At 36.5% G+C, this 26,373-nt stretch overlaps 1 protein-coding gene across 4 annotated transcripts in view; it reads right to left on the reverse strand.

Annotated features, from left to right (window-relative positions):
* STK33 (serine/threonine kinase 33) overlaps window positions 1–26,373 on the reverse strand; it is a 181,642-nt gene that overhangs the window by 76,769 nt on the left and 78,500 nt on the right. For 3 of the 4 annotated variants that reach the window (XM_065944593.1, XM_065944595.1, XM_065944592.1), the window contains exons 2-3: window positions 2,531–2,925; window positions 1,312–1,425 (exon numbers count right to left, since the gene is read on the reverse strand). The exons of the other annotated variant lie outside the window; for it this stretch is intronic. In XM_065944593.1, coding sequence (XP_065800665.1) covers window positions 1,312–1,425; window positions 2,531–2,755 — 339 coding nt within the window. In that variant the 5' untranslated portion in view covers window positions 2,756–2,925. The remainder of the gene's footprint in view (window positions 1–1,311; window positions 1,426–2,530; window positions 2,926–26,373) is intronic. 4 annotated transcript variants of the gene reach the window in all.

Raw genomic sequence — 26,373 nt, forward strand, 5'->3', positions numbered from 1 at the left:
TTCTGGGAACATAAGGGAAAATGATATGAAAGAGATGGCTCCTGAGAAGCATGTGGGAGAACAAAGACAAAGAAAAGAAGGAAAATTGAGAATTTTTCCATAATCCAATCAAGAGTGAATGAGTGAGCTGATAAATGAATACATTTTTCTCTTACAAAAGCTCTTGTGACTAAATTTAAAACAGTAAATTTGTGGATTTTTTTTTAAGGCAGGTCTTTTGTAAGATTTTGTAAGACTTAATAAAATCTTTAACAGGGGAAGATTTAAGCTTTTATGTCAGAATTTCTTAGAAAGTTTTTCTGATCACTTCAAGTAAAATGCTAAATATTTTTTAAAACAATTGTTCAAAGTTATTTAACATTAATGGAATTTTCCTCCTGTAGTTGTTTCTGCTGTAGTTCCTTCAATCTAGCATTAAAGGACACACATTTTTAATTTCTAAGATGGTATTAAACTAACACATATATATGGAATTTAGAAAGATGGTAACAATAACCCTATATGCAAAAAAGAAAAAGACACACAGAAGTACAGAACAGACTTTTGAACTCTGTGGGAGAAGGTGAGGGTGGGATGTTTCAAAAGAACAGCATGTATATTACCTATGGTGAAACAGATCACCAGCCCAGGTGGGATGCATGAGACAAGTGCTCGGGCCTGGTGCACTGGGAAGACCCAGAGGGATCGGGCGGAGAGGGAGGGGGGAGGGGGGATCGGGATAGGGAATACATGTAACTCTATGGCTGATTCATGTCAATGTATGACAAAACCCACTGAAATGTTGTGAAGTAATTAGCCTCCAACTAATAAAAAAAAATTTTTTTTTAAATTTAAGTCATAGTTGCATATAAGAACTAGAATCCTGGGAAGAATAATATTGGTATTTACTCAATCACAAACTGGAGAAAAATGGGCAAGTCCACGAGGGAAATTTTGGCCTCCCTACTGGTCATCAAAGAAGTGAACAGCCAAACCATCTAAGTCATTTGGTCTCTCTCTGCCTCTCAAATAGGTCTATACAGAGATTTCACAACTGCCCTCAGCAACCGGGAAGACTTGGAGACCAAATGCTCTCATTTTGTCTAATAAATGTCCTTCACTTAATTATTCAAGTCAAGTTACATCTCTATGAACAGAAAAAATAATTAGTCCACATTTTCTTTAGTAAAGACTTCAACAATCTTAAAAATGGTTAAGTTTTGTCTTTTCTTTTCTCTCCCTAGAGACTTGCCTTTTAAATCACTTTTGTCATGAACACTGGCTTAGAAGAAACCTGAAACATTTCTAGCAGCTCAGTTTGCCCTCCTATACCTGAATGGCGGCTCCATTGTCCATCCGTATATGAGGAACTTTTCCTTCTGTGAAGTTGCCCCGACCCCACTGTTGTTGAGATGGTTTTCGCTCTACATGTGAAGATTTTGAGGGCTTGGACCAAAGAGAAATTTTAATATTAACATTAAGATACAAGACACTTATTGACAAAGTAAGAACCCTAATTTAGATAATCTGAAAATTTTAAAATATATGTCAAGATACTTATTGTATACAAGACAGTTTATCGCCTTTTTCAAATTAAAAGCCCTATATAATTCATTCACTCATTAGGCTAAAACAGGCCTTAAGAAGTTATTCAATCTAATCTCCTGAATCCAGGCAATTCTACATGATGACCTGCACAGAAGATAAATGAGGACTTAAAATCTTTAAAATCATAAGAGAAGGCAACTTCACAGTTTTCTCAATCTCTCTTGTTTCAAGACATAACAATCATCTCAAATAGGTTAAACACAAGAAATTACTGACCAGACATTCACAAAATATGCTTTGAATGAAAATAATGTAGCAACAGTTCACTCAGAGACATCTATATGGCAATAACTATACCATAATACAATTCAGAAATAACAGTTTAGTGTGAAAATTTGAAAAAGGTATAAATTTGAGGACTGAGAACCTAACTTTTCTTAAACTTACTGCTCTCTGTCTCCAAATTTATGCTCTATCAATGACAGTCTTCCAGAGTGCCTCTTCACTATAAAGGCAAACATACCCAAACCAGTCCAACTGGGTATTCACAGATTGTAACTAAGGCAAATCAATTTTGTAAGGTATATTTGATATTCCATCTAGATAACCAGGAACTGTCTTAAATAATAACCACCCTGTATTTAACCACAATCATAAATCTCATTCTGCATCAGTTGAAGAAAATGCCACCAAATTCAGGTTTAATTCAATTTGAAAACCAATCAATTTCCATATAAACCATTTTTTAATAAAAGCTGGAATAATATTCCAAATTATTTATAATCCTGGGAAGTCATTAATTTGGGGCAGTGGTTGGTTAACAGAATGAAAGAAATTATCAACCGATTTTTCTTACCTCTTCTGTAAGAAAGAAATGTTACCTTAATAGTAAAGAAGGCAAATGAATTAGCTGACAAGAGCCCATGGATAAGGATGAATGTAGGGATGGGATTAGGGAATGGGACATGAACTTGTGTTGAGATGTAGAATCTTTAATAATTACCGAATCTTTTCCAGAGGCAACATCTTTGCTGGCTCCTTTTTCTTTTTTTTTTTCTGGTGAAACTATAAATTCTGAACTACCTGTGCTTGATGTCTGTGACATTTCCACCACTGACATTGGAGAAAGCTTTGTTTTACAAGAACATATACAAAGTGCTTTTTCCTGAGAAGCAGATGAGCAGTGGGGGCACTTTGTAGATTTTTTACCACAGCTGTTATCAGCCATTTGCTTAACTCTGCATCAAAAGCAACTTTATTAAAAGAAAGATGTTTCCACTGTTTGAGGAAAAGAACCAGACCAAAAAGGAAAAGGTAGGCTGATGGTGAAAACTGTAACTTCCAAGTGGTGAGGTCCTTAGGTTAATGATGCACTCGACTTCCAGTCACACATGAGAGCTGCAGGAAGAAAAGAAATCTCCATTTAGAAAATTCTTTCTTATCCTGTCACTCTCCTAGAAATCAAAGACAAACTAGCAACTAGCACCAAAAGCATCCTGCCTATACACGAAAAGTTAATGTTTACAACAAAATTAGAACACATTTCTAAAAACCAATATATTCTCATCTTCCAGAATTGACTCCTTGAATTCCAGACATTTATTTAATAGTCCAAAGAATCACCCTCTGAACTGCTAAAAAGTGTGGTCTAAGGAAATTTGGTGGGTTGATACAAATTTTTTTTAAATAAAGTAGAATAAAATAGATAAATAAATGAGAGCGATTTGCATAGCTCCTTGATAAGTTTGTGAAACTTTAAAAAATTACATAGTTATGAATGTATAGAACGTGTGCATGTGTGTACACTTGGTCACAATATAAAACGCATTTCATAAGGTGGGTTGTGGTAAATAAAAAAGACTTTAAAATACTTGTATAAAACATATATTACTGTGGTTTCAGAAGTTAATGAGCCTCTGTCTACATATTATCAGAAAAAATCCAAGTTGTTGTGTGCTCAGTCGCCAAGTTATGTCTGACTCTTTACACCCCATGTACTATATAGCCCACCAGGCTTCTCTGTCCATGGGATTTCCCAGGCAAGAATACTGGAGTGAGTTGCCATTTCCTCCTCCAGGAGATCTTCTCAACCCAGGAATTGAGAACCTGGGTTTCCTTCATTTGTAGGCAGATTCTTTACCACTGAGTCACCTGGAATGCCCCAAATCCATACTATACACTTCACAAAGGAGTAGATAATTTGATTCTATAAAGCTATCTAATGCTAAAAGTTCAAAGGCAATATCAGAAGTATCCTTATTTTTACTCTCAAATAGAAAAATAGGAACTAGCGTGTGCTACTTTTCCCTGAGTGAAGAACAGGTATGCCCATCATTCTACCTAACCAGTTATTGCAGCTATGTATAGTGCAGTTATGTATAGTGGCAAGTTGGAAACATATGAGTTTAGGAATGAGAGGGGATGTGTTCTGCAGCACATGAAAAAGAAACTGAGAAACTTCCAGAAGTAACTGGGAGTACATCATCATGGTTCTCTGCCATCCTACTTCAGATATTACTTGAAAGTATATTTTGAAGTCATAGATTGATAAGCCTGGAGATATATAGAATATACCTTTGTTCATTGAACTGGAATAAACTTGACCAGAATAGGAGCTAGATATCTTTATTTCATTAAAGAAATACATTTCTAGCTTTAGTTATTTAAGATCAGTTTTCTAATCAGAAATAAGGGCTGAATTTGATCAAATCTTTACCTATCATGATTATATTTTTCTTATTTGATTTTTTGGTATGTTTTATGGCATTAAAATTTTCTTAATATTAAAGCACTCCTGCATTTTGGGTATGAACCCTATACATGATCATGATGGATGATTCTTTCAATGTGCTGAAAAACTGAAATGTTTGTATTCTGACTTTTCACAGTTATATTCATAAGTTAAACTGGTCTCTAATTTTCCTTTTCATTCATCTTTATCAGGTTTTGATACAAGATTCTGGCAGTTTTATAAAATAAATTTGCTATCTTTCCATCTCGCGATGATTTGTAACAGTCTGTATAGCATGGGAATCTATAGGAAAATCTTCCAGACCCAAAGGATTTTGTGAAAGATATTGCTAGTAGTTTATCCAATATTTATTCCCCCACTCTTCCCTTTTGACAAAACCCTGATTCTGTCTGGGATAGCAATATGCTATTTAAAACCTCCATTTCTGCACATCCCTTGCCATGAACCTTACAGAATGCAAGCAAAGTTGTACTTAAAGAAAACTTTTATTCTTAAAACTTTATTAAAAATAGAAAAAGAAAGGACAAAAAATATACTACCTGAGCAGTCAAATCAAAGAAAGAGAAAAACATGATTAAGAAAAAAAATTTAAGATGAACAGAAATGAAAAAGAAATGTAGGTTCTATTGAATTTTGCCTATAAGGCTCCAGATAAACTGAACCTTCACTCCCACTCAGATTTATCTCTCCATTCCCTCCTTTGCTCTAAATACACTGGTCTCCTTGCTGTTCTTTGCATATGCCAAGCACAGTGCCTTTTCGTGGATTTGGCCCTTGCTTCCTCTGCTAGGATGCGCTTTCCTCAGACATTTGCATGGCTTGCTCCCTCACTTCATGGTGATCTCTGCTCATCTGAGAGACCTCTTCTAATCATCTCCTCTGAAACAGCAGGCCATTCATTCTGTCCCCTTATATTGCTTTATTTTTATTCACAGCATTTATCATTTCACTTGGGAAGTTCTATATCAGAGTTCCTTTCTACTTTTAGGGAACAGGTAATTTCCATATATGTAAATTGTTTTATGAGGCTTCCTCAAAGGCTCAGTGGGGAAAGAATCTGCCTGCAATGCAGGAGACACATGGGTTAGATTCCTGGGTCTACACCTCCCAGAATATTGGAAATAAAAGCAAAAATAAACAAATGGAACCTAATTAAACTTAAAAGCTTTTGCACAACAAAGAAAGCTATAGGCAAGGTGAAAAGACAGCCTTCAGAATCGGAGAAAATAATAGCAAATGAAGCAACAGACAAAGGATTAATCTCAAAAATATACAAGCAACTCCTGAAGCTCAATTCCAGAAAAATAAATGACCCAATCAAAAAATGGGCCAAAGAACTAAACAGACATTTCTCCAAAGAAGACATACAGATGGCTAACAAACACATGAAAAGATGCTCAACATCACTCATTATCAGAGAAATGCAAATCAAAACCACAATGAGGTACCATTACATGCCAGTCAGGATGGCTGCTATTGAAAAATCTACAAACAATACATGCTGGAGAGGGTGTGGAGAAAAGGGAACCCTCTTACACTGTTGGTGGGAATGCAAACTAGTACAGCCACTATGGAGAACAGTGTGGAAATTCCTTAAAAAACTGGAAATAGAACTGCCATATGACCCAGCAATCCCGCTGCTGGGCATACACACCGAGGAAACCAGATCTGAAAGAGACACGTGCACCCCAATGTTCATCGCAGCACTGTTTATAATAGCCAGGACATGGAAGCAACCAAGATGCCCATCAGCAGATGAATGGATAAGGAAGCTGTGGTACATATACACAATGGAATATTACTCAGCCATTAAAAAGAATTCATTTGAATCAGTTCTAATGAGATGGATGAAACTGGAACCCATTATACAGAGTGAAGTAAGCCAGAAAGATAAAGACCAATACAGTATACTAACCCATATATATGGCATTTAAAAAGATGGTAACGATAACCCTATATGCAAAACAGAAAAAGAGACACAGATGTACAGAACAGACTTTTAGACTCTGGGGGAGAAGGCGAGGGTGGGATGTTCTGAGAGAACAGCATTGAAACAAGTATACTATCAAGGGTGAAACAAATCACAAGCCCAGGTTGGATGCATGAGACAAGTGCTCAGGGATGGTGCACTGGGAAGACCCAGAGGGATGGGATGGGAAGGGAGGTGGGAGGGGGGATTGGGATGGGGAACACATGTAAATCCATGGCTGATTCATGTCAATGTATGGCAAAAACCACTACAATATTGTAAAGTAATTAGCCTCCAACTAATAAAAAAAAAAAAAAAAAAAAAAGATTCCTGGGTCTGGAAGATCTCCTGGAGAAGGAAATGGTAACCTACTTCAGTATTCTTGCCTAAAAATTCCCATGGCCAGAGGAGGCTGGCAGGCTACAGTCCAATGAATCACAAAGGGTAGGACACAACTAAGTGACTAAGCACACAAATTGTTTCATAGCAATGAAAACCATCCAATTCACTTCATTCAGTTAGAATAACCAAAATTAGATCATGGCAGTGTTCTCAAAAAGGGAGGAGCTCTTACACACCAATCTTTTCTGTGAAGAGATGTAAAAATCCTAAATGGTGTGCCTGTATTTATCTTTATCCTAGATTACAGCATATTCTAAGATTACCAGATAGAAATAAATAGACAAGTCAGCCCAATAAATATGACCTTTCGCCAAAGCAGTACAAAAAATTCTATTGATGTGATTAAAGCCCATAACGGTGAGCACTGGAAAAGGTACAATAAGGGTACCCTTCAGACAGGAAGAGGAAAAAAAGAATGCAACTGATGCCAACACACACACACATTTTAACAAATGCTTGACCTTGTTTTCCAAGTATATGTAGCGAGACAAACAAAACTCAGAATGTACCTTTATGCACAGTGAAAAATGATTTAACTTTAGGCCTTGGAAGAAAATGCTTTGCATCTCAGGTTAAATATATAAGCCTGTAACCATCAATGACTCAGAGCAGCAGAGTAGATCTGCAAATAACAGCCTTTCTGTTTAGAAAAAAATAGTGCTTTCTCTCTGCAGGTGTAGAAAAGTCCCATATCAGATATGTAAGGTATCATTTTATGCATGCATTAAGAATACTGATTTTATAGTACTTTTTATAAGAAACTGAAAGAAGTGTTCATAATGTAAAGGTTTATTTAAAATGTAGCTAAGTTCCTTCATTATAAACAGTACTCCTAAAAGCATTCTTACTATATCCCTCAAGTTTTACTACATTTTATATATATATATATATATATCTCCACAAACTTTCAAGAGAATCTTTAAATATTAAATTTCCCATTTCTAAGACAGTTTGTTTTGTGGACTGAAAAATAGTTGTATTTTTCTTAGCTCAGTTCAGAAAGTATTTCCTTTAGTTTCTCCCTCAGTCTCTCAATGTCAAGTTATCACAGTATCACTGACACTGACATAGACTTCCAGGTACTTTCTTGCCCCAGTTTCTGACATATCCATTGCCCTATAAGTATTTGGTAGCTATATTCAGAAAATATAGGAGTTCCTGGTATTCACTGACAAGCTTCATTTCTGCTTCCCAGCTTACCAACTATTACATTTGCCAAAGTAATGTTCTACTTTCTTACCCCAGCAATGCTAAAACAATAGGTGGAATAGCTGCATGCAAAATTTCTTGAGAAGGATTGGATTTTGAATTTAATTTCTTTTTGGCTGGCTGAATTCTAATTATTTTAACTTAAAAACCAAAATAGAACAAACATTTACTCACATTTATTTCTTTCTCACTTATGAACTGATCTGAAAGATTTGTTAGTAAAATAAATCTACTGTCTAGTGGGCCAAATGATGTCATTCATATTTTAGGGGCATAAAATGAAACAGGTATTGCAAACCTAGCATATCTTTATATAAACACAAAGATGAATAGCTCTTCTTATGTAGAACTATGGAATTACATGTAAACAGGACTTTGGATAGAAAAACATATTAGGAAACCAAAGAAACTTCTAATGTAATAGTTTCTTTGTGTCTCCAAAGACTGGACATGCATAGGTATTAAACATAATGTAAATAAATACAATAAGGTCAAATAATGTCAGTGTTTAACAAACGTGAGCTTTCCTTTGGCTAAAGATTCTCATTTTATTTTCAGGAGTAAAACAAGTCAATGGAACAACTCTAATATGGAAACTCTCTGAGTTTTTATTTCAGTATAAAAAGGTCTCTTAACACACTGGCCCTAAAAGATACACTTACAGTAATTTCCTTGAAAATGAACACAAGAATGGTTTTATAAGATATAACTAGCTACAATTTTCTTCCCCAAAAGCAATTTTTAGCTTTCTTTGCTAAGACTAAGTCTACAAGGAACCTAACAGTCAAATCAATTCAGTAAAAAATGTGTTCTATTCAAGTAAAGAAAAAGCTGTATGGATTGTCTGACATTATGCAGACCAAGCGGAATGACTGTATATTCACTTTTCAACTACTTGTTTTCATAACATGCTTACAGAATCTAAAGAGGGGCCAAATGAGCTTTCTAGATCATAGTGTTGTTAAATGAGACCAGCACTTGTTTACCATTTCCATTAAAGTCATGATTAGGGAAAGTGGTCTATATTGTCTTATAAAAGGATTTATAGTATGTTTACATTTTATATTACTTCAGACATTTAAAAATTCTGACATTTAACACCTAAAGTATGCTATCAGATTTTAAAATTTTAATTTGCATAATACTCCTCACTGATTAAGCTATAATCTGGAGGGACAGTCTTAAATGTGGTCCCCATGCTGACAGTTTAAGAACAGAGGTTTTACAAAGAAAGTATGGTTTAAAGAAACTGGAGAGATTCCCCCATCCCCACCGATTCTTTCCCTGATGTTTTTCTTGTTGTTATTCAGTGTCTTTTCTCCATGTACATTAAAAGCAATCTGAAGTCAGGGACCTTTATGTCAGCACAGCTGATCCTGTACATAATGGACACTCAGTGAAAATCTGTGAGTGTTCATTTTGTGGGGGAAGAGCCATAATCACAAATCACTTAGGCAGAAAATAAGCAGATGTATAGAAAAATCATCAAGAAACGAGGGGGTCATGTGGAGGAGGGAATGTCAGAGCTCTCTTCATAGATCTGAAGAAGGAATTAGAGTTCTGTGTGACTCAAAGACAGTGCAAGCCAATATCAACCTGATACAAAGGGCTTCCGAACATTTAGAACTGTCTAAGTTACCAGGAAAGACTATCTCTGTCACTACAAGTGTCCAAGTAGAGGTTGGAAGGTCAGCTGTAGGAAATCAAAGATGATATTTAAACATAACTAGGATGTCATAGAAAAAGCGAGGGAATTCAAGAAAAATATCTACTTCCCTTTCATTGACTACACAAAGCCTTTGACTGTGTGGATCACAACAAACTGGAACATTCTTAAAGTGATGGGAATACCAAACCACCTTACCTGTCTCCTGAGAAACCTGAATGCAAGTCAAGGAGCAATAGTTAGAACTAGACATGGAACAACAGACTGGTTCAAAACTGGGAAAGGATTATGTCAAGGCTGTATATTTTCACCCTGCTTATTTATGTGTACTAGGTATACTATGCAGAGTACACCATGCAAAATGCTGGGCTGGATGAATCACAAGCTGGAATCAAGATTTCCAGGAGAAATATCAACAACCTCAGTTATGCAGATGATACCACTCTAATGACAGAAAGTGAAGAGGAACTAAAGAGCCTCTTGATGAGGGTGAAAGAGGAGAGTGAAAAAGCTGGCTTAAAACTCAACATTCAAAAAATAAAGATCATGGCATCCAGTCCCATCACTTCATAGCAAATAGAAGGGGGGAAAAGTGGAAACAGTGACAAATTTTATTTTCTTGGGCTCCAAAATCACTGCGGATGGTGACTGAAGTCATGAAATTAAAAGATGCCTGCTCTTTGTAAGAAAAGCTATGATGAACCTAGACAGCATATTAAAAAGCAGAGACATCACTTTGCCAACAAAGGTGTGTATAGTCAAAGCTACAGTTTTTCCAGTAGTCATATACAGATGAGACAGTTGGACCCTAAAGAAGCTTAGTGCCGAAGAATTAATGCTTCTGAACTGTAGTGCTGGAGAAGACTACTGACAGTGTCTTAGACAGCAAGTAGATCAAACCAGTCAATCCTAAAGGAAATCAACCCTGAATATTCATTGGAAGGAGTGACACTAAAGCTGAAGTTCCAATAATTTGGCCATCTGATGCAAAAAGCAGACTCACTGGAAAGACCCTGATGCTGGGAAAGATTTAAGGCAAAAAGAGAATGGGGCAGCAGAGGATGAGATGGTTGGATGGCATCACCGACTCAATGGACTTGAGTTTGAGCAAACCCCAAGAGATAGTGAAGGATAGGGTAGCCTGGCGTGCTACAGTCCACAGGGGTGCAGAGTTGGACACAACTCAGTAACTGAACAAACAGGCAACCTACTTCTTGTAGTCAGATGTTTGAAGGCATGACAACTCCAAACAGTCTATAACAAAACACCAACAATATATTCCATGATCTCAGTTTTTAAGATTCTTTATAAGTAATATTAATTTAATAAAACAAACAAACAAAAACAACAACAAAAATACATCTCTTGACTGTGAGAACATCCAAGGCAGGAACTATGTTCTATTCACCTTGTCATCTTATATTCAGTAAAGATCTCCATTATTAAATGAGGATTATTGATTGAAAACTATTCAGTGACTGATAGAAACAGTGTTTCTGAACTCACAAATATAATATGCAATGTAGGTGCCTAGAGTAAGTGAGCCAGTGCTTATCATGTAAAAAAATAATATACCTGAAGACGCTCCTGGCCAACAAACTAACTGCACTACAAGCCAACCCTTACTCAACCTTGAAGATCTCATTCTACAGCAAAACACCAAACCCCCAATACCAAGCCTGACCCCAATCCTCTACTCTAAATTGCCATCTATTTCTGACAGTTTTCCTATCAGATAAGATGTTACAACTACACTCTCAAATTTATGAATCTTAAAGATACACAGACATAAGTATTTACTTCAATGATATACCATATTGTAAAACTCTAAGAGTTTTGGCTAAGTCCAGTCTTCAACAACTATAAAGCTTGGTCCTAATAAACATTATTATTCAGATCCTTATATTCAATTAAAAAAAATCACTACTTTTTGACATATTGTATAACTAGCAATAACTGGCTTGTGTTTCTGTCATATAAAACATGCATGTCATCAGTTCAGTTCAGTCGCTCAGTCATGTCCAACTCTTTGTGACCCCATGGACTGCACCATGCCAGGCTTCCCTGTCCATCTCCAACTCCCAGAGCTTACTCAAACTCGTGTCTATTGAGTCAGTGATGCCATCCAACCATCTCATCTTCTGTCGTCCCCTTCTCTCACCTTTAATCTTTCCCAGCATCAGGGTCTTTTCAAATGACTCAACTCTTCGCATCAGGTGGCCAAAGTATTGGAGTTTCAGCTTCAGCATCAGTCCTTCCAATGAATATTCAGGACTGATTTCCTTTAGGATGGACTGGTTGGACCTCCTTGCAGTTCAAGAGATTCTCAAGAGTCTTCTCCAACACCACAGTTCAAAAGCATCAATTCTTTGGAGCTCAGCTTTCTTTATAGTCCAACTCTCACATCCATACATGACTACTGGAAAAACCATAGCTTTGATTAGATGGCCCTTTGTTGGCAAAGTAATGTCTCTGGCTTTTTAGTATGCTGTCTAGGTTGGTCACAAGTTTTCTTCCAAGGAGCAAGCTTTAATTTCATGGCTGCAGTCACCATCTGCAGTGATTTTGGAGCTCCCAAAAATAGTCTGTCACTGTTCCTATTGTTTCCCCATCTATTTGCCATGTCATAGATGAGATCAAAAAAATTCATGTGATATATATGTTAATTCTCTCAGGTTCCCTAGCCAAATTAACCTCAAGTAAGGATACTTATTTTCTAGAAGAGACTGTTCTCTTCAGTTTTAATGATGAGTCATTTATCTGCAGCACACGAACCCCAGACTTGGCCAGAACAAAAGCATTTAGAATGTCATATCTTGGTCATCAATGTGGCATGTCTGTGAATTTCAATAAAATAGCAAAGATAGGGGAAATTACCAGTAAGTAAGGCACTTACTGGTAAGGGTTCTGTACAACTAGCCAAGAAGAGTCTTCAGGGAGCAGTAATGAGTTAAGCAGTGAGCAAGAGAGGTCAAAGCAGGAGAACAGAACAACACAGAACCCAGTCACCTAACCATGTATGCATGTATCCAGCAAACATTTTCTGAATATCTGTTATATACCAAGGATTGTTCTGGGTACAGGGAATAAAGAGATTATCAAGGCATGGGCCTTAGTGATAATGATTACGATAAAAATAATGATCAATATAGGCTTCCCAGGTGGCGCAGTGGCAAAGAATCAGCCTGCCAACACAGGAGCCACAAGAAATGTGGGTTCAATCCCTGGGTCAGGAAGATCCCCTGGAGTAAGAACCCACTCCAGTATTCTTGCCTGGAAAATCCATGGACAGAGGAGACTGGCAGGCTACAGTCCATGTGGTTGCAAAGAGTCAGACATGATTGAGCAACTGAGCACACACACATACAATCATCAGTATATAAAAAGTACAAAAGTAATATAAAAGAGGGAGTTACCAGGGAAGTAATGCAATCAAATGGGAAACAAAATTTAGAATGATAGAGATCAGGATTCAAATTTCACCTCTATTACTTACTAGCTCTGTATATATGGGGATATGTAAAGAGAAGCTAATAGTAGTAACTCTCTTACATGATTATCATGAGAACTAACTATATAACATTTGTACAGTGCCTATTAAACATTAAAAAAACTAAGATTATTGCATCCGGTCCCATCACATGGCAAATAGAAGGGGAGAAAGTAGAAGCAGTAACAGATCTTATTGTCTTGGGTTTCAAAATCACTGCAGCCATGAAATTAAAAAATGCTTGCTCCTTGGAAGGAGAGCTATGACAAACCTAGAAGCGTTATTAATAAGGAAATACATCTCTTTGCCAACAAATATCCATCTACTCAAAGTTATGATTTTTCCAGTAGTCATGTACAGATGTGAGAGTTGGACCATAAAGAAGGTTGTGTGCCAAAGAATTGATACTTTCAAATTGTGGTCCTAGGGAAGATTCATAAGAGTCTTCTGGATTGTAAGGAGATCAAACCAGTCAACCCTAAAGGAAATCAACCCTGAATATTCATTGGAAGGACTGAAGCTGAAGCTCCAATGCTTTGGTCACCTGATGCAAAGAGCCAACTCATTGGAAAAGACCCTGCTGCTGGAGAAGATTGGTGGCAAAAGGAGAGGTGGACAGCAGAGGATGAGATGGTTAGACAGCATCACTGACTCAATGAACACGAGTTTGAGCAAATTCGGGAGATAGTGAAGTACAGAGAAGCCTGATGTGCTATAGCCCATGGGGTCTCAAAGAGTCAGACATGACTTAGCAACTGAGCGACAACAATGTGAAAAGGAATGTATAGCTTTGTATTAACAGTACAGTCTGACATCAGGGAACATGATGGCTCCCCCTCTATTCCTCTTTCTCAGGATTATTTTGGCTACTTGGGATCTTCTCTCCTCCCATACAAATTTTTAAATTATTTGTTCTAGTTCTGTGAAAAATGTATTTTTATAGAGATTGCACTGGACTTCTAGATTGCCTTGGGTAGTATGATCATCTTAACAATATCAATTCTTCCAGTCTATGAGTATTTCTCTCACTGGGTCAACTTCAATTTTTTTCATCAGTGTCTCACAGTTTTCCAAGTACAGGTCTTTTACCTCTTTAGATAGGCTGATTCCTAGGCAATTTATTATTTTTAATATGATGGTAAATGAAACTCCTTCCTGACTTTCTCTGATAGTTTGTTGTTAATGTATAGAAATGCAACAGATTTCTATGTATTAATTTTGGATCCTGCAACTTTACTAAATTCATTGATGACCTCTAGTAGTTTTTTGGTGGCATCTTTAGGGTTTTCTGTGTAATATCATGTTATCTGCAAACAGTGACTATTTTTCTTCTTCCTTTCCAATTTGGATTCATTTTATTTCTTGTTCTTGTCTGACTGCTATGACTAGCACTTCCAATACTATGTTGAATAAAAGTGGCAACAGTAGGCATATTTGTTTTCCTGATCTTACAGGAAATTCTCTCAGGTATCCACCCAGTATGATGGTAAGTTTAATTAATTTTGGCCTTTATTATCTTGAAGTATGTTCCCTCTATACCCACTTTCTGGAGAGTTTTTAATCACAAATAAATGTTGAATCTTGTCAAAAGTTTTTTGCATCTATTAAACTAAGTCTTAAAGACTTAGAATGAACTGGAGAATTGGAATGAGTTGGAGTTCACTTGGTGAACAAGTCAAGGAAAGGCTTGCTAGACAGCACCACCAGAACATGCAAGGGCCCAAAACCTATGGTTCAAGAGGAGTAAAAAAAAGTGGTTTCCATTTGAAGACAACAACAATGGGAGACAGAAAGTTCGATCTGTGCTAAGATAAAAACAGAGAAGAAGCACTTTCAGGAACTATCAGGTTTAACAAGAGTATCTTCACTGAAGAACGGGGGCTCCACTAGGTAGAGTGAAACATAAGGTTCTCACTCTGAGAGAGCTGCCAGAAAGGACCCAGTGCTGCTAACAGTTTTAAGTGAGCACTTCCAATCTTGACACAAATTAGCCACACTAGCTAATTAGTGACTGCCAACACTAATTTCTCCAGCAACATTTCAAGCATAGTCATGGAGGGGACAGAGGACTTCAACGTATGCTATAAAGTTCTAAAGTATGCAGAATAAGTCCTAGATAGTACAATCAACCCAAATCTACTGCCATATGAACAAATAAGAAGCTAGTGACAAATTCACTAGAGTCAATGTTTCAGTGTGATAGAATATATGGTTTATTTCTAATTAGTTCTAAAATAACAAAAAACATCAAGGGAAACTCCCCAGTATGACTTCCACAATAAAATATTAAGTTATTTATTATACAGACATATGCATACATCCCTACTCCAAATTCAGCACTATTGCAAACAAAGCTACATCAGTCCCGGAAAACAGAACAGCAGCATTCTACTACCTAGGGTCTAAAGACTCCAAACTTTTTGAAAAATTTATGAGCATTATGAGGAAACAATGGAAACAGTGACAGACTTTATTTACTTGGGCTCTAAAATCACTGTAGATGGTGACTGCAGCCATGAAATTAAAAGATGCTTTCTCCTTAAAAGCTATGACAAACCTAGAGAGCATATTAAAAAGCAGAGACATTACTTTGCTGACAAAGATCCGTCTGGTCAAAGCTATGATTTTCCCAGTAGTTGGTTGGATGTGAGAGTTGGACCATAAAGAAGGCTGCGCACCAAATATTTGATGCTTTTGAACTGTGGTGTTTGAAAACACTCTTGAGAGTTTACGGGACTGCAAGGAGATCAAACCAGTCAATCCTGAAGGAAATCAATCCTGAATATTCATTGGAAGGACAAATGTTGAAGCTGAAGCTCCAATACTTTGGCCTCCTGATGGGAAAAGCAGACTAATTGGAAAAGACCCTGAGGAGGGTCTTGAGGAGACACAGGGAGGAGAAGGGCATGAGGAAAAGGGAATGACAGAGGATGAGATGGTTGGATGGCATCACCAACTCAATGGATATGAATTTGAGCAAGCTCCAGGAGATGGTGAAAGAGAGGGAAGCCTAGTGTGCTGCAGTCCATGGAGTTGCAAAGAATCTGATACGACTGATCTACTGAACAACAACAACAAAATCTCAGAAGTTTTCTTAGATAATGGTTCAATTTCACATGTACAGAATATTTTAAGTGAAACTTGTTTGCCCTTGGTAATCAGAAAGAACCTGAGCTTTACTGTTAGACCAAGGTTCAAATTCCTCACCAGTGACTTAACCTATGTGGTCTCAACTTCCTTATAAGAAAAAAATATAGATGGTGTCTATATACCTACATGTTAGAATTGTTACAAGGATAGGTTTGATGTATGTAAAGTCCTGACACATTGTAAACTTTTAATAAGCTGAAGTTTTTATTATTATGAAATTCTGCCAAAACTCTATAGATGGTAGCATCAGAAAATTATTTTAGCAGTCATAATTTCTCAATCTAATGCTCCAAATATTGTTCTACACAGTTTCCGATATACAAACTGCCATCTAATTAGCTCATAGCTAGTTTAGAATATAACCTTATGGGAGTTTGCTCTAGATGTGTGCAGCTTTATTGTAGAGGAAATGGCTCGCTGAACTAGCCTACAAGCAGCTTGTTAAATGTTAAATTCTGAATGCTACAGGCACTCAAATATTGCATTTATAAGAAATTTTTTAATATTATAATGTTGGACATAAAAAACATTTTAGCCTAGCCACGACCACAGTCTCTCAAAATATTACTACTCTGTTATACCTTAATGACTGATCAAGAAGGAATAATATGTAATTGATTAGGTTTTCAGAGAAAAAAGAGGTGTCTGCATCCACAGATTTATTTACTTGGTGAGTTTTCCAAACATTGCAATGGAACTGTAAAAACAATGTGATTAAAATCGATAGAGCACATCATTTGCTGATACTGTTGCCCAAGAAAAGGCAATAAGCCTTAGGCATGTTATTACTAGATTACACAATTTCACTGACGGGTTCAAGATTTTTAAAAGCAACTGAGAATACAGAGGATTTCTTTTTTGGAGCCATGGGATTTTTGTCTTCAATTAAAAGGAAACCATCATTTCTCTCTTATTTTATGATGAAGATTTAAAACGTCCTCTATAACATTTTAAAGATAATATTAATACTAAACTTTTCCTTTGCTTCCTAAAATAAATTCAGATTAATGATCCTGATTAAAGCTAAACTGAAAGCTACTTTTGTTTAACAGTATCATATCTAACCATCCATCCACTTAACAAATACTAGAATAGTTCAGGGAATAGTGGTTATGGGGTTATTATTTCTTCAAAGTCCATACAGAAGCATATGAAAGTCCAAATATATGAATTTCCAAACCTCTTCTACAAAAACAATCAATGATTCTCTTTTCTATCTTGGTGATGAAATGATAAACTTTAAAACAGGCCTTCAAATTCAAAGAATGCTACATTTCAAAGCATGCTTTTTAATCAAATAGAAAAAGGTAGTCATGTAGACATAAATTCACTAGATTAAAGAGTACTTTTACCCTGGTCAGATCTTCTACTACACTAAAAACATAAAATTGCAGAAGATTTTGGTTGATTTATAGAGAAAATTCCAATACAGAAACATTCTTCTGTAGCATGGGAAAACTGACAATATCAACTATGTAGTTTTATCCTTATGACAAAAAAAAGTTGACTAGAAATGTTGAGATGGTTATAATCATGAATCCTGATAGGAAATACAAGGCTAGGCTCACAGAAATAAATAAATTGACCAGGTATTAGGCCCATACTAGCTTTTACCAAGAGAACATTAAATTTCCAGGGGAGTTTAGATTTTTAGATTTATATCAAACATAGATATTTTTTAAAAGAAAATCTATAAAGCACCATATACTTTCTTATCACTAATGTACATACTTACTTACCTACATACATATATAAAAGCTTTATGTTCTAAGGTACATGAAAAGATGTTCAACATTGCTAATCACCAAGGAAATGCAAATCAAAACTATTGATACATTAAGGTATCACCTCACTCAGCTCCAAATGGTCATCATCAGAAAGCCTATAAATAACAAATGTTAAGAGGGTGTGGAGTAACCCTTGTACACTGCTGGTAGGAATGCAAATTGGTACAGTCACTATTGAAAACAGTATTGGAGGTTCCTTAAAAAAAAAATAGAGCTATTATATGACCCAGATAGTTCACTCTGAGGCATGTATCCAGAAAAAATGAAAACTAATTCAAAAAGATACATATACCCTAATATTCATAGAAGCATTATCTATAATATCCAGGACATAGAAGCAACCTAAATATCCATCAAGAGGTGAAAGTATAAAGAATATGTGGCTATATATATACAACGGAATATTACTCAGCCATAAAAAGAATGAAACATTGCCATTTGCAGCAACATGGATGGATCCAGAGAATATCACACTGAGTGAATTAAGTCAGACAAATACAAATATTATACCACTTAAACATGGAATCTAAAAAATAATACAAATGAATTTATTTACAAAACAGAAACAGATTCACAGACACAGAAAACAAACTTATGATTACCAAAGGAGAAGGGGGATAGAGAGAAATAAATTGGGAGTATGGCATTAAGAGACACACAGTACTACAAAAGGAATTGATTTAAAAAAACACAAAGATTTACTATAACTAAATAGTAAATAGTGGATATTTAAACAAATAGTAAATATATAGGCAACTATATTCAATATAATAATTTATTATAGAAAAGAATCCTCATAGATAAATAGATAAAGATATCTGAATCACATTGCTGTACTCCTGAAACTAATACAATATTGTGAATCAACTTTACTTCAATTTTTAAAAACAGCTTTATGTTCTAAATACATACTGGAATAGACAGCTTTATTCACTGAATAATACAATTTTCCTTAGTTTTTCCCTCTCCCTTGGTCTCCACATTCAACAATTCTATTTCTAAAACAGTTCTCAAATCCATTCAATTTTCTCTATTCCAAATGCCTACATCAATATTACCCATTGCCTGGACTACTATGCAAGAGCTTCCTAACTGGCCACCTTGATTTCAAATCAATCCTCCCATCCAAAGCATTTGCCATACTCTAGCCAAACTTTTGTTTCTAATATGTAAATCTCACCATTTTTTTTCCTAATAAAAATCACTTCAGGCTTAACTCATACTACTTCCTCAATGTAAAGTTTTCTAACATATAGAATTTCTTTCTTGTGATGCTATGCTTTCTCTAGGCCTTTCTATATGAACTCTCAGCCTGGAAATATTCTTTCCCATTCTTCCCTTTATTGTTATAATTTCTACTCTTCTTGCAGATCTTAGCTTAGGCATCATCTCCTTTGAAATTTTCTTGATGTCCTGAATCCCAGCTAAATGTCTACCTCTCTTTTGTGCACTATACTTGCTCCATAATATTCTGAATTGCACATGGTCACTTACCTGTCTATGTCCTTCACTATATCCCAAGCTCCCTGAAAGCAGGGATGGTGTCTATATTGTTAGCTATTGTCTACCTAGTGAAGAAGTGACAAAAAGAAATACGCTTTTTATAAGGTGTATTCTACCTGTAGTATAGAAAATGTATGAAAGGCTGAACAATAATGGGATTGGAAAGACAAGAAAGTATTATAACAATTTAAGCAGGACAGAAATGAAGTCTTAATTAGGAAAGTAGCATCAGGGACGGGGAAAACAGATTCTACAGATATTTAGGAAGTAGATTGATAGAACTTTATAACTGCTCACCTATAACTATGGTGAGAGAAAGAGAAAAGTTAGAGAGGACACTGAGGTGGAGATGTCTAAGACGCAGTGGCTACATAAGACCAAAGATAAAGAGACATCTAGATTTAAAACTTGTATTTAAGAATTAAGTTGTGCAAGAGGCAACTGAAATCATATATAGGTGAGATCACCCAGAAAGGATGTGTGGAATGAAAACATAAGAGAGTCAAGGACAGAACTTTCAAAAATATCAACTTCTAAAGGATAATCAGAGGAGGAGCATCCACTGAACAATGGAAAAGAGTAACCATAGAAGCAAAAAAAAAAGGGGGGGGGTTATTTAAGGAAGGAAAGACTGTCAAAAGTCAAATGGCTCAAAACTTTTAAGAAAGATGAGGGCTGGAAAATTGTATTTAAAAATTAAGCTATGGGGTACTGTTGGCAAAAATGGCAGATTAGGGACCTCCAAAATTTTGTTCATCCATAAAAGCAATGAAAAAGCTGACAAAATTTTTAGAATAAACTTTTTCAGAGCTCTGGAAAAACCTTCCAGCAATACAGGAAGTGTTTATCTCTAAATCAATAAATAGTGTATCTCAGTAAAAACAGCACATTTTGTGACATTTTAACTTCTCTTAGTTCTATCCCCCATTCTCATCTCTGCAATAGTCTTGAAAAATAACAGCCTACATTCCTGGCACATCCTAGTAGTCACTGGGTAAAGAAAGAGGAAACTGGAGCCCTTTTAAATCCTCATTCCCAACACACTGTCATTAATTGACCTTTCTGTTGGTTCCCTGGAAGACCCCACTTATGTTAGTCTGTATTTGGCCTGACTCAAAACTCACCTCATACAGAAAACCTTCTCCCAAAGGGCAATTGTTGAAAACAATTACAAGCAAGTGTTTTAACTTCACAGCGGCCTGAGGAATTGGTTACTATATGGAGCAACAATAGACTAACCAAAAAAGCTTGAAAGGAACAGCTAGGAAATGTTAATCCACACAAGTTTTGAAAAGCTCCAACACAGTCTTGGGAATCTAGGAGACCACAAACAGCCATGTATAAGGCTGTACCCAAACAAAATAAAGACTTCAGAAGCCCCTAAGCTCTCATCCTCTGGCTGAGCTTGAGGTTCTGCATAAGCAGGAAACGAAGGTTAACAGTTGTCACACACCTTGCTGAGCGTTGAAGGTATAGCCCAACATACACATAGAGCTTCTCAGCAAAGACTGGTGATTTGTTTGTCACAGGCATTTCTGGAAAACTCTTCCAGTCACTGGGTCACCACTAAGCTAAACAAGCAGAGACATCAGTGGCCACACAAAACAAACAACACAGCCTTCACATAACGAGTTCAGAAGAGTCACTAAACAAACTACGACGACAACCACCAGGGCAGCACAAGCACCCCGGGATGGGAGAGGGTCTGATCTCTAGAGTCGCTGCATCCTTAAAGTGCCGAGTTTTCAACGAAAAATTATGAGCCATGCAAAAAAAGAAAAAGAAAAAAAAAACCCTAGAAAGTATGGCCATGCAGAAGAACAAAGGCACTCAATATAAACTGGTCCAGAGGAGGCCATATGTTATTAAACAAATACTTTAAATGAGTTACTATAAATATGTTCAAAGAGCTGAAGGAAACTATGTCTAAAGAATTAAAAGAAAGTATGAGGTTATCTGGCCAAACAGAGATTATCAATGAGATATATGAGTTACTTTTTAAAAACTCAAACAAATTCTGGATTTGAAAAGTAGAATAATTGAAATGAATATTTCATTAGAGATACTCAATAGCAGATTTGGGCAGGCAGAAAAAAGAAACAACGAACTCAACTGAAGATATGTCAATGAAGTTGATCTAGTTTGAGAAACAAAAGTTAAAAAAATAAAGAAAAATAAACATAGCCTCATAAACATGTGGCGATACCATCAACTGTATCAATATATGCATAATGGGAGTCTCAGAAGAAAAGGAGAAACAGAAATGGGAAGAAAGAATTTGTGAGGAAATAATGGCCAAAAACTTCCAAACTTGATTAAAAACATTAATGTCCACATCTAGAAGCTCAAAATACTCCAAAGAGAACAAACTCAAAAAGATCCATATCTTGACATACGTTAGCTAAACTGTCAAGAGACAAACAGAATTCTGAAAGAGAGAAGCGACTTATCACATTCAAGAAATGTTCAATAAGATTAACAGCTGTATTCTTTTCAGAAACAGAATGAAGAAAAGGGAATGACACATTTAAGGTTCTGAGGGAAAAAATCTACAAATCAAGAATTCTAAATCCAGCAAAAAGTACCCTTCAAAAATGAAATGAGTAGCCAAAGGCCAGTATTATCTTAATAACAAAACAATCAAAAGATATCACTTACTTGCACATGCATGCATACACACACACAACTAGAGATCAATATTCCTTATGATTCATAATAAAAGCAAAAATCCTCAACAAAGTACCAGCAGCATATACCACCAAAATACTAAATCAAGCAACATATGAAAAGGATTACACAATACAATGAGAGGAGACTTGTCTTAGGAATACAAGGTTGGTTTGACATGTAAAATCAATGTAATACACTATGTTAATACAATCCAGGGAAAATAAACACATGATCATCTCAATACCTGCAGAAAAAAATTAACAAATTCCAACATTCTCTCAAGATAAAAAATTCAACAAATGAGGAACAGAAGGGAATTTTTTCAAACTGACAAAGGGAATACAAAAAACCCATAGCTAACATCATAGTTAATGGTGAAAGACTGAAAACTTTTCTCCCCAAATCAGGAACAAGTCAAGGATGTCTACCCTCACCACTCCTATTTAATATTGTACTGGAAGTTCTGCTGCTGCTAAGTCACTTCAGTCGTGTCCAACTCTGTGTGACCCCATAGACAGGGGCCCACCAGGCTCCCCTGTCCCTGGGATTCTCCAGGCAAGAACACTGGAGTGGGTTGCCATTTCCTTCTCCAATGCATGACAGTGAAAAGTCTAGCCTGAAGAGTACTAAACATGAAAATAAAATAAAAAGTATCCAGATTAGAATGGGAAAAGTAAAAAATTATCTCTATTTGCAAATAAGATGATCATGTATATAGAACATTCTAAGGAATACACACACACATACTAATAAATGAGGTAAGCCTTCAGGATTTAAGATCAATGTACGTAAATCAGTTGTATTTCTATACACCAAAAGTGAAAAATCAGAAAACAAAATTAGGAAAGTGATTCAATGCAAAAATATTAAAAAAATGAGTAAATAACAAAATAAGTACAAGATCTGTATATGAAAACAAAAAAACTGTCAATTAAAGAAACAAATGAAAGGACACTGTCTTCATGGCTGGAAAACCTAATATTGTTAACACAGCAATATTCCACAAAACTGATCTGCCAGTTCAATCACTATCCATTTCCAAGCATCTTTTTCTTTTTTGCAGAAATTGACCATCCTAAAATTCATATGGAAATGCACGGGATACAGAATAGCCAAAATAATCTTGGTAAAAAAGATCCTTTCAGTATAAAAGGAAACAAATGGAATATATACAAATAATTTCAGTGCAAGGCAGAAAACAAAAGTATAAAGCACAAAATGGAAAGAGCAAGATTTTCCAACTTGGGTTAACAAAAACTCTAATTTATTAAAGAAGATACACAAATACCAGTAAGCACATGAATAGGCATTTGGTTTCTTTAGTCATTACTATAATGCAAATGAAAACGACAGTGAGATATCACCTCATACTCACCAGGATGGCTACAGTTAAACAAACAAAACCAGACAATAAGTGTTGGCGAGACTATGAAATAACTAAAATACAAAATGGCATAGCTGGTGGGAATGTATCAATAAAATGGTATAGCCACGGAAAACAATTTGGTAGTTTCTCCAGAATTAGAGTTACCATATTGTTGTTGTTCAGTCACCTAGTCATGTCCACCTCTTTGTGACTCCATGGACAGCAGCATACCAGGATTCCCTGTCCTTCACCATCTCCTGGAGCTTGCTCAACTCATATCTACTGAGTTGGTGATGCCGGCCAGCCATCTTATCCTGTGATGCCCTTTTCTCCTTCTGCCCTCAATCTTTCCCAGCATCAGGGACTTTTCCAATGAGTTGTTTGTCTGTATCAGATGACCAAAACACTGGACCTTCAGCTTCAGCATCAGCCCTTCCAGTGAATATTCAGGGTTGATTTCCCTTAAAATTGATCTCCTTGTTGTTCAAGGGACTTTCAGAGTCGTCTTCAGCACCACAGTCCGAAGGCATCATTCTTTGGTGTTCTGCCTTCTTTACTGTTCAGTTCTCACAACCATGCATGACCACTGGGAAGGCCATAGCCTTGACTATACGGACCTTTGTCAGCACAGTAATGTCTCTGCTTTTCAACACACTGTCTAGGTTTGTCATCACTTTCCTGCCAAGAAGCAACTGTCTTCTGATTTCATGGCTGCAGTCACCATTCTGCGGTGATTTTGGAGCCCAAGAAGAGGATATCTGTCACTGTTTCCATTTTTTCCCCTTCTGTTTGCCATGCAGTAATGGGATCAAATGCCATGACCTTAGTTTTTTCAATGTTTAGTCTTAAGCTGGCTCTTTCACTCTCCTCCTTCACCCTCATCAAGAGGCTCTTTAGTTCCTCTTTGATTTTTGCCATTAGAGAGTGGTAACATCTGCATATCTGAGGCTGTTGATGTTTCTCCTGCCTATCTTGATTCCAGCTTGTAACTCATCCAGCCCGATATTTCTCATGATGTGCTGAGCATATAGATTAAACAAACAGAGTGACAGCAGACAGCCCTGCTGTACTCCTTTCTCAATCTTGAGCCAATCAGTTGTTTCATACAGGGTTCTAACTGTTGCTTCTTGACCTGCATACAGGTTTCTCAGTGGACAGGTAAGATGGTCTGGGTAAGCAATCCCACTTCTGGGCATATACACTGAGGAAACCAGATCTGAAAGAGACATGTGCATCCCAATGTTCATCCCAGCACTATTTATAATAGCCAGGACATGGAAGCAACCTAGATGCCCATCAGCAGATGAATGGATAAGGAAGCTATGGTATATATACACAATGGAATATTACTCAGCCATTAAAAAGAATTCATTTGAATCAGTTCTAATGAGATGGATGAAACTGGAGCCCATTATACAGAGTGAAGTAAGCCAGAAAGATAAAGACCAATACAGCATACTAACGCATATATATGGAATTTAGAAAGATGGTAATGATAACCTTATATGCAAAACAGAAAAAGAGACACAGATGTACAGAACAGAATTTTGGACTCTGTGGGAGAAGGCAAGGGTGGGATGTTTCGAGAGAACAGCATCAAAACATGTATATTATCTAGGGTGAAACAGATCACCAGCCCAGGCTGAATGCATGAGACAAGTGCCAGGCCTGGTGCACTGGGAAGACCCAGAGGAATCTGGTGGAGAGGGAGGTGGGAGGGGGGATCAGGATGGGGAATACATGTAAATCCATGGCTAATTCATGTCAATGTATGACAAAAACCACTACAATATTGTAAAGTAATTAGCCTCCAACTAATAAAAATAAATGAAAAAAAAAAAAAAAAAAGATGGTCTGGGTACTCCCATCTCTCTAAGAGCTTTCCAGTTTGTCATGATCCACACAAAGGCTCTAGCATAGTCAATGTAACAGAAATAGATATTTTTCTGAAATTCTCTTGTTTTCTCTATAACCCAGCGAATGTTGGCAATTTGATCTCTGGTTTCTCTTCCTTTTCTAAACCCAGTTTGGCCATCTGGAATTTCTTGGTTCACATACTGCTGAAGCCTAGCATGCAAGATTTTAAGCATGACCTTATTAGCAAGGGAGATGAGTGCAAATGTCCAATGATTAGCACATTCTTTGGTACTACCCTTCTTGGAAATTGGGATGAGGACTGACCTTTTTCAGTCCTGTGGCTACTGCTGGGTCTTCCAGATTTGCTGACATAATGAATACAAAACTTTGATGGCATCATCCTTTAGGGATCTAAATAGTTCTGCTAGAATTTTATCACATCCACTAGCTTTATTAACAGCCATGCTACTTAAGGCCCACTTGACTTCACACTCCAGAATGTCTGGCTCTGGGTGACTAATCACACCATTGTAGTAATCCGGTTCATTAAGATCTTTTTATACAGTTCTTCCATGTCTTTTTCCTTCTCTTCTTGATCTCTTCAGGATCTACTAGATCGCTACCATTTTTATCCTTTATTGTGCCCATCTTTGGGTGGAATGCTCCCTTGATGTTTCTGATTTTTTTTTGTAGTCGAAGATGGAGAAGCTGTCAGCTTCTCCATACAGTCAGCAAAAACAGGACCTGCAACTGACTGTGGCTCAGATCATCAGCTTCTCATAGCAAAATTCAGGCTTAAACTAAAGAAAACTGGGAAAAACAATAGGCCAGCCAGGTATGACTTAAATCAAATCCCATATGAATGCACAGTAGAGGTAACGAACAAATTCCAAGGGACTAGATCTAGTTAACAGTGTGCCCGAAGAACTACCACAGAGGTCCACGATACTATACAGGAGGCAGCAAACAAAACCATCCCAAAGAAAAAGAAATGCAAGAAGGAAAAGTGATTATCTGAGGGGGCT

The sequence above is a fragment of the Muntiacus reevesi genome, chromosome 9 (genome assembly GCF_963930625.1).
Source record: "Muntiacus reevesi chromosome 9, mMunRee1.1, whole genome shotgun sequence".
NCBI classification, from domain to species: Eukaryota; Metazoa; Chordata; class Mammalia; order Artiodactyla; family Cervidae; genus Muntiacus; species Muntiacus reevesi.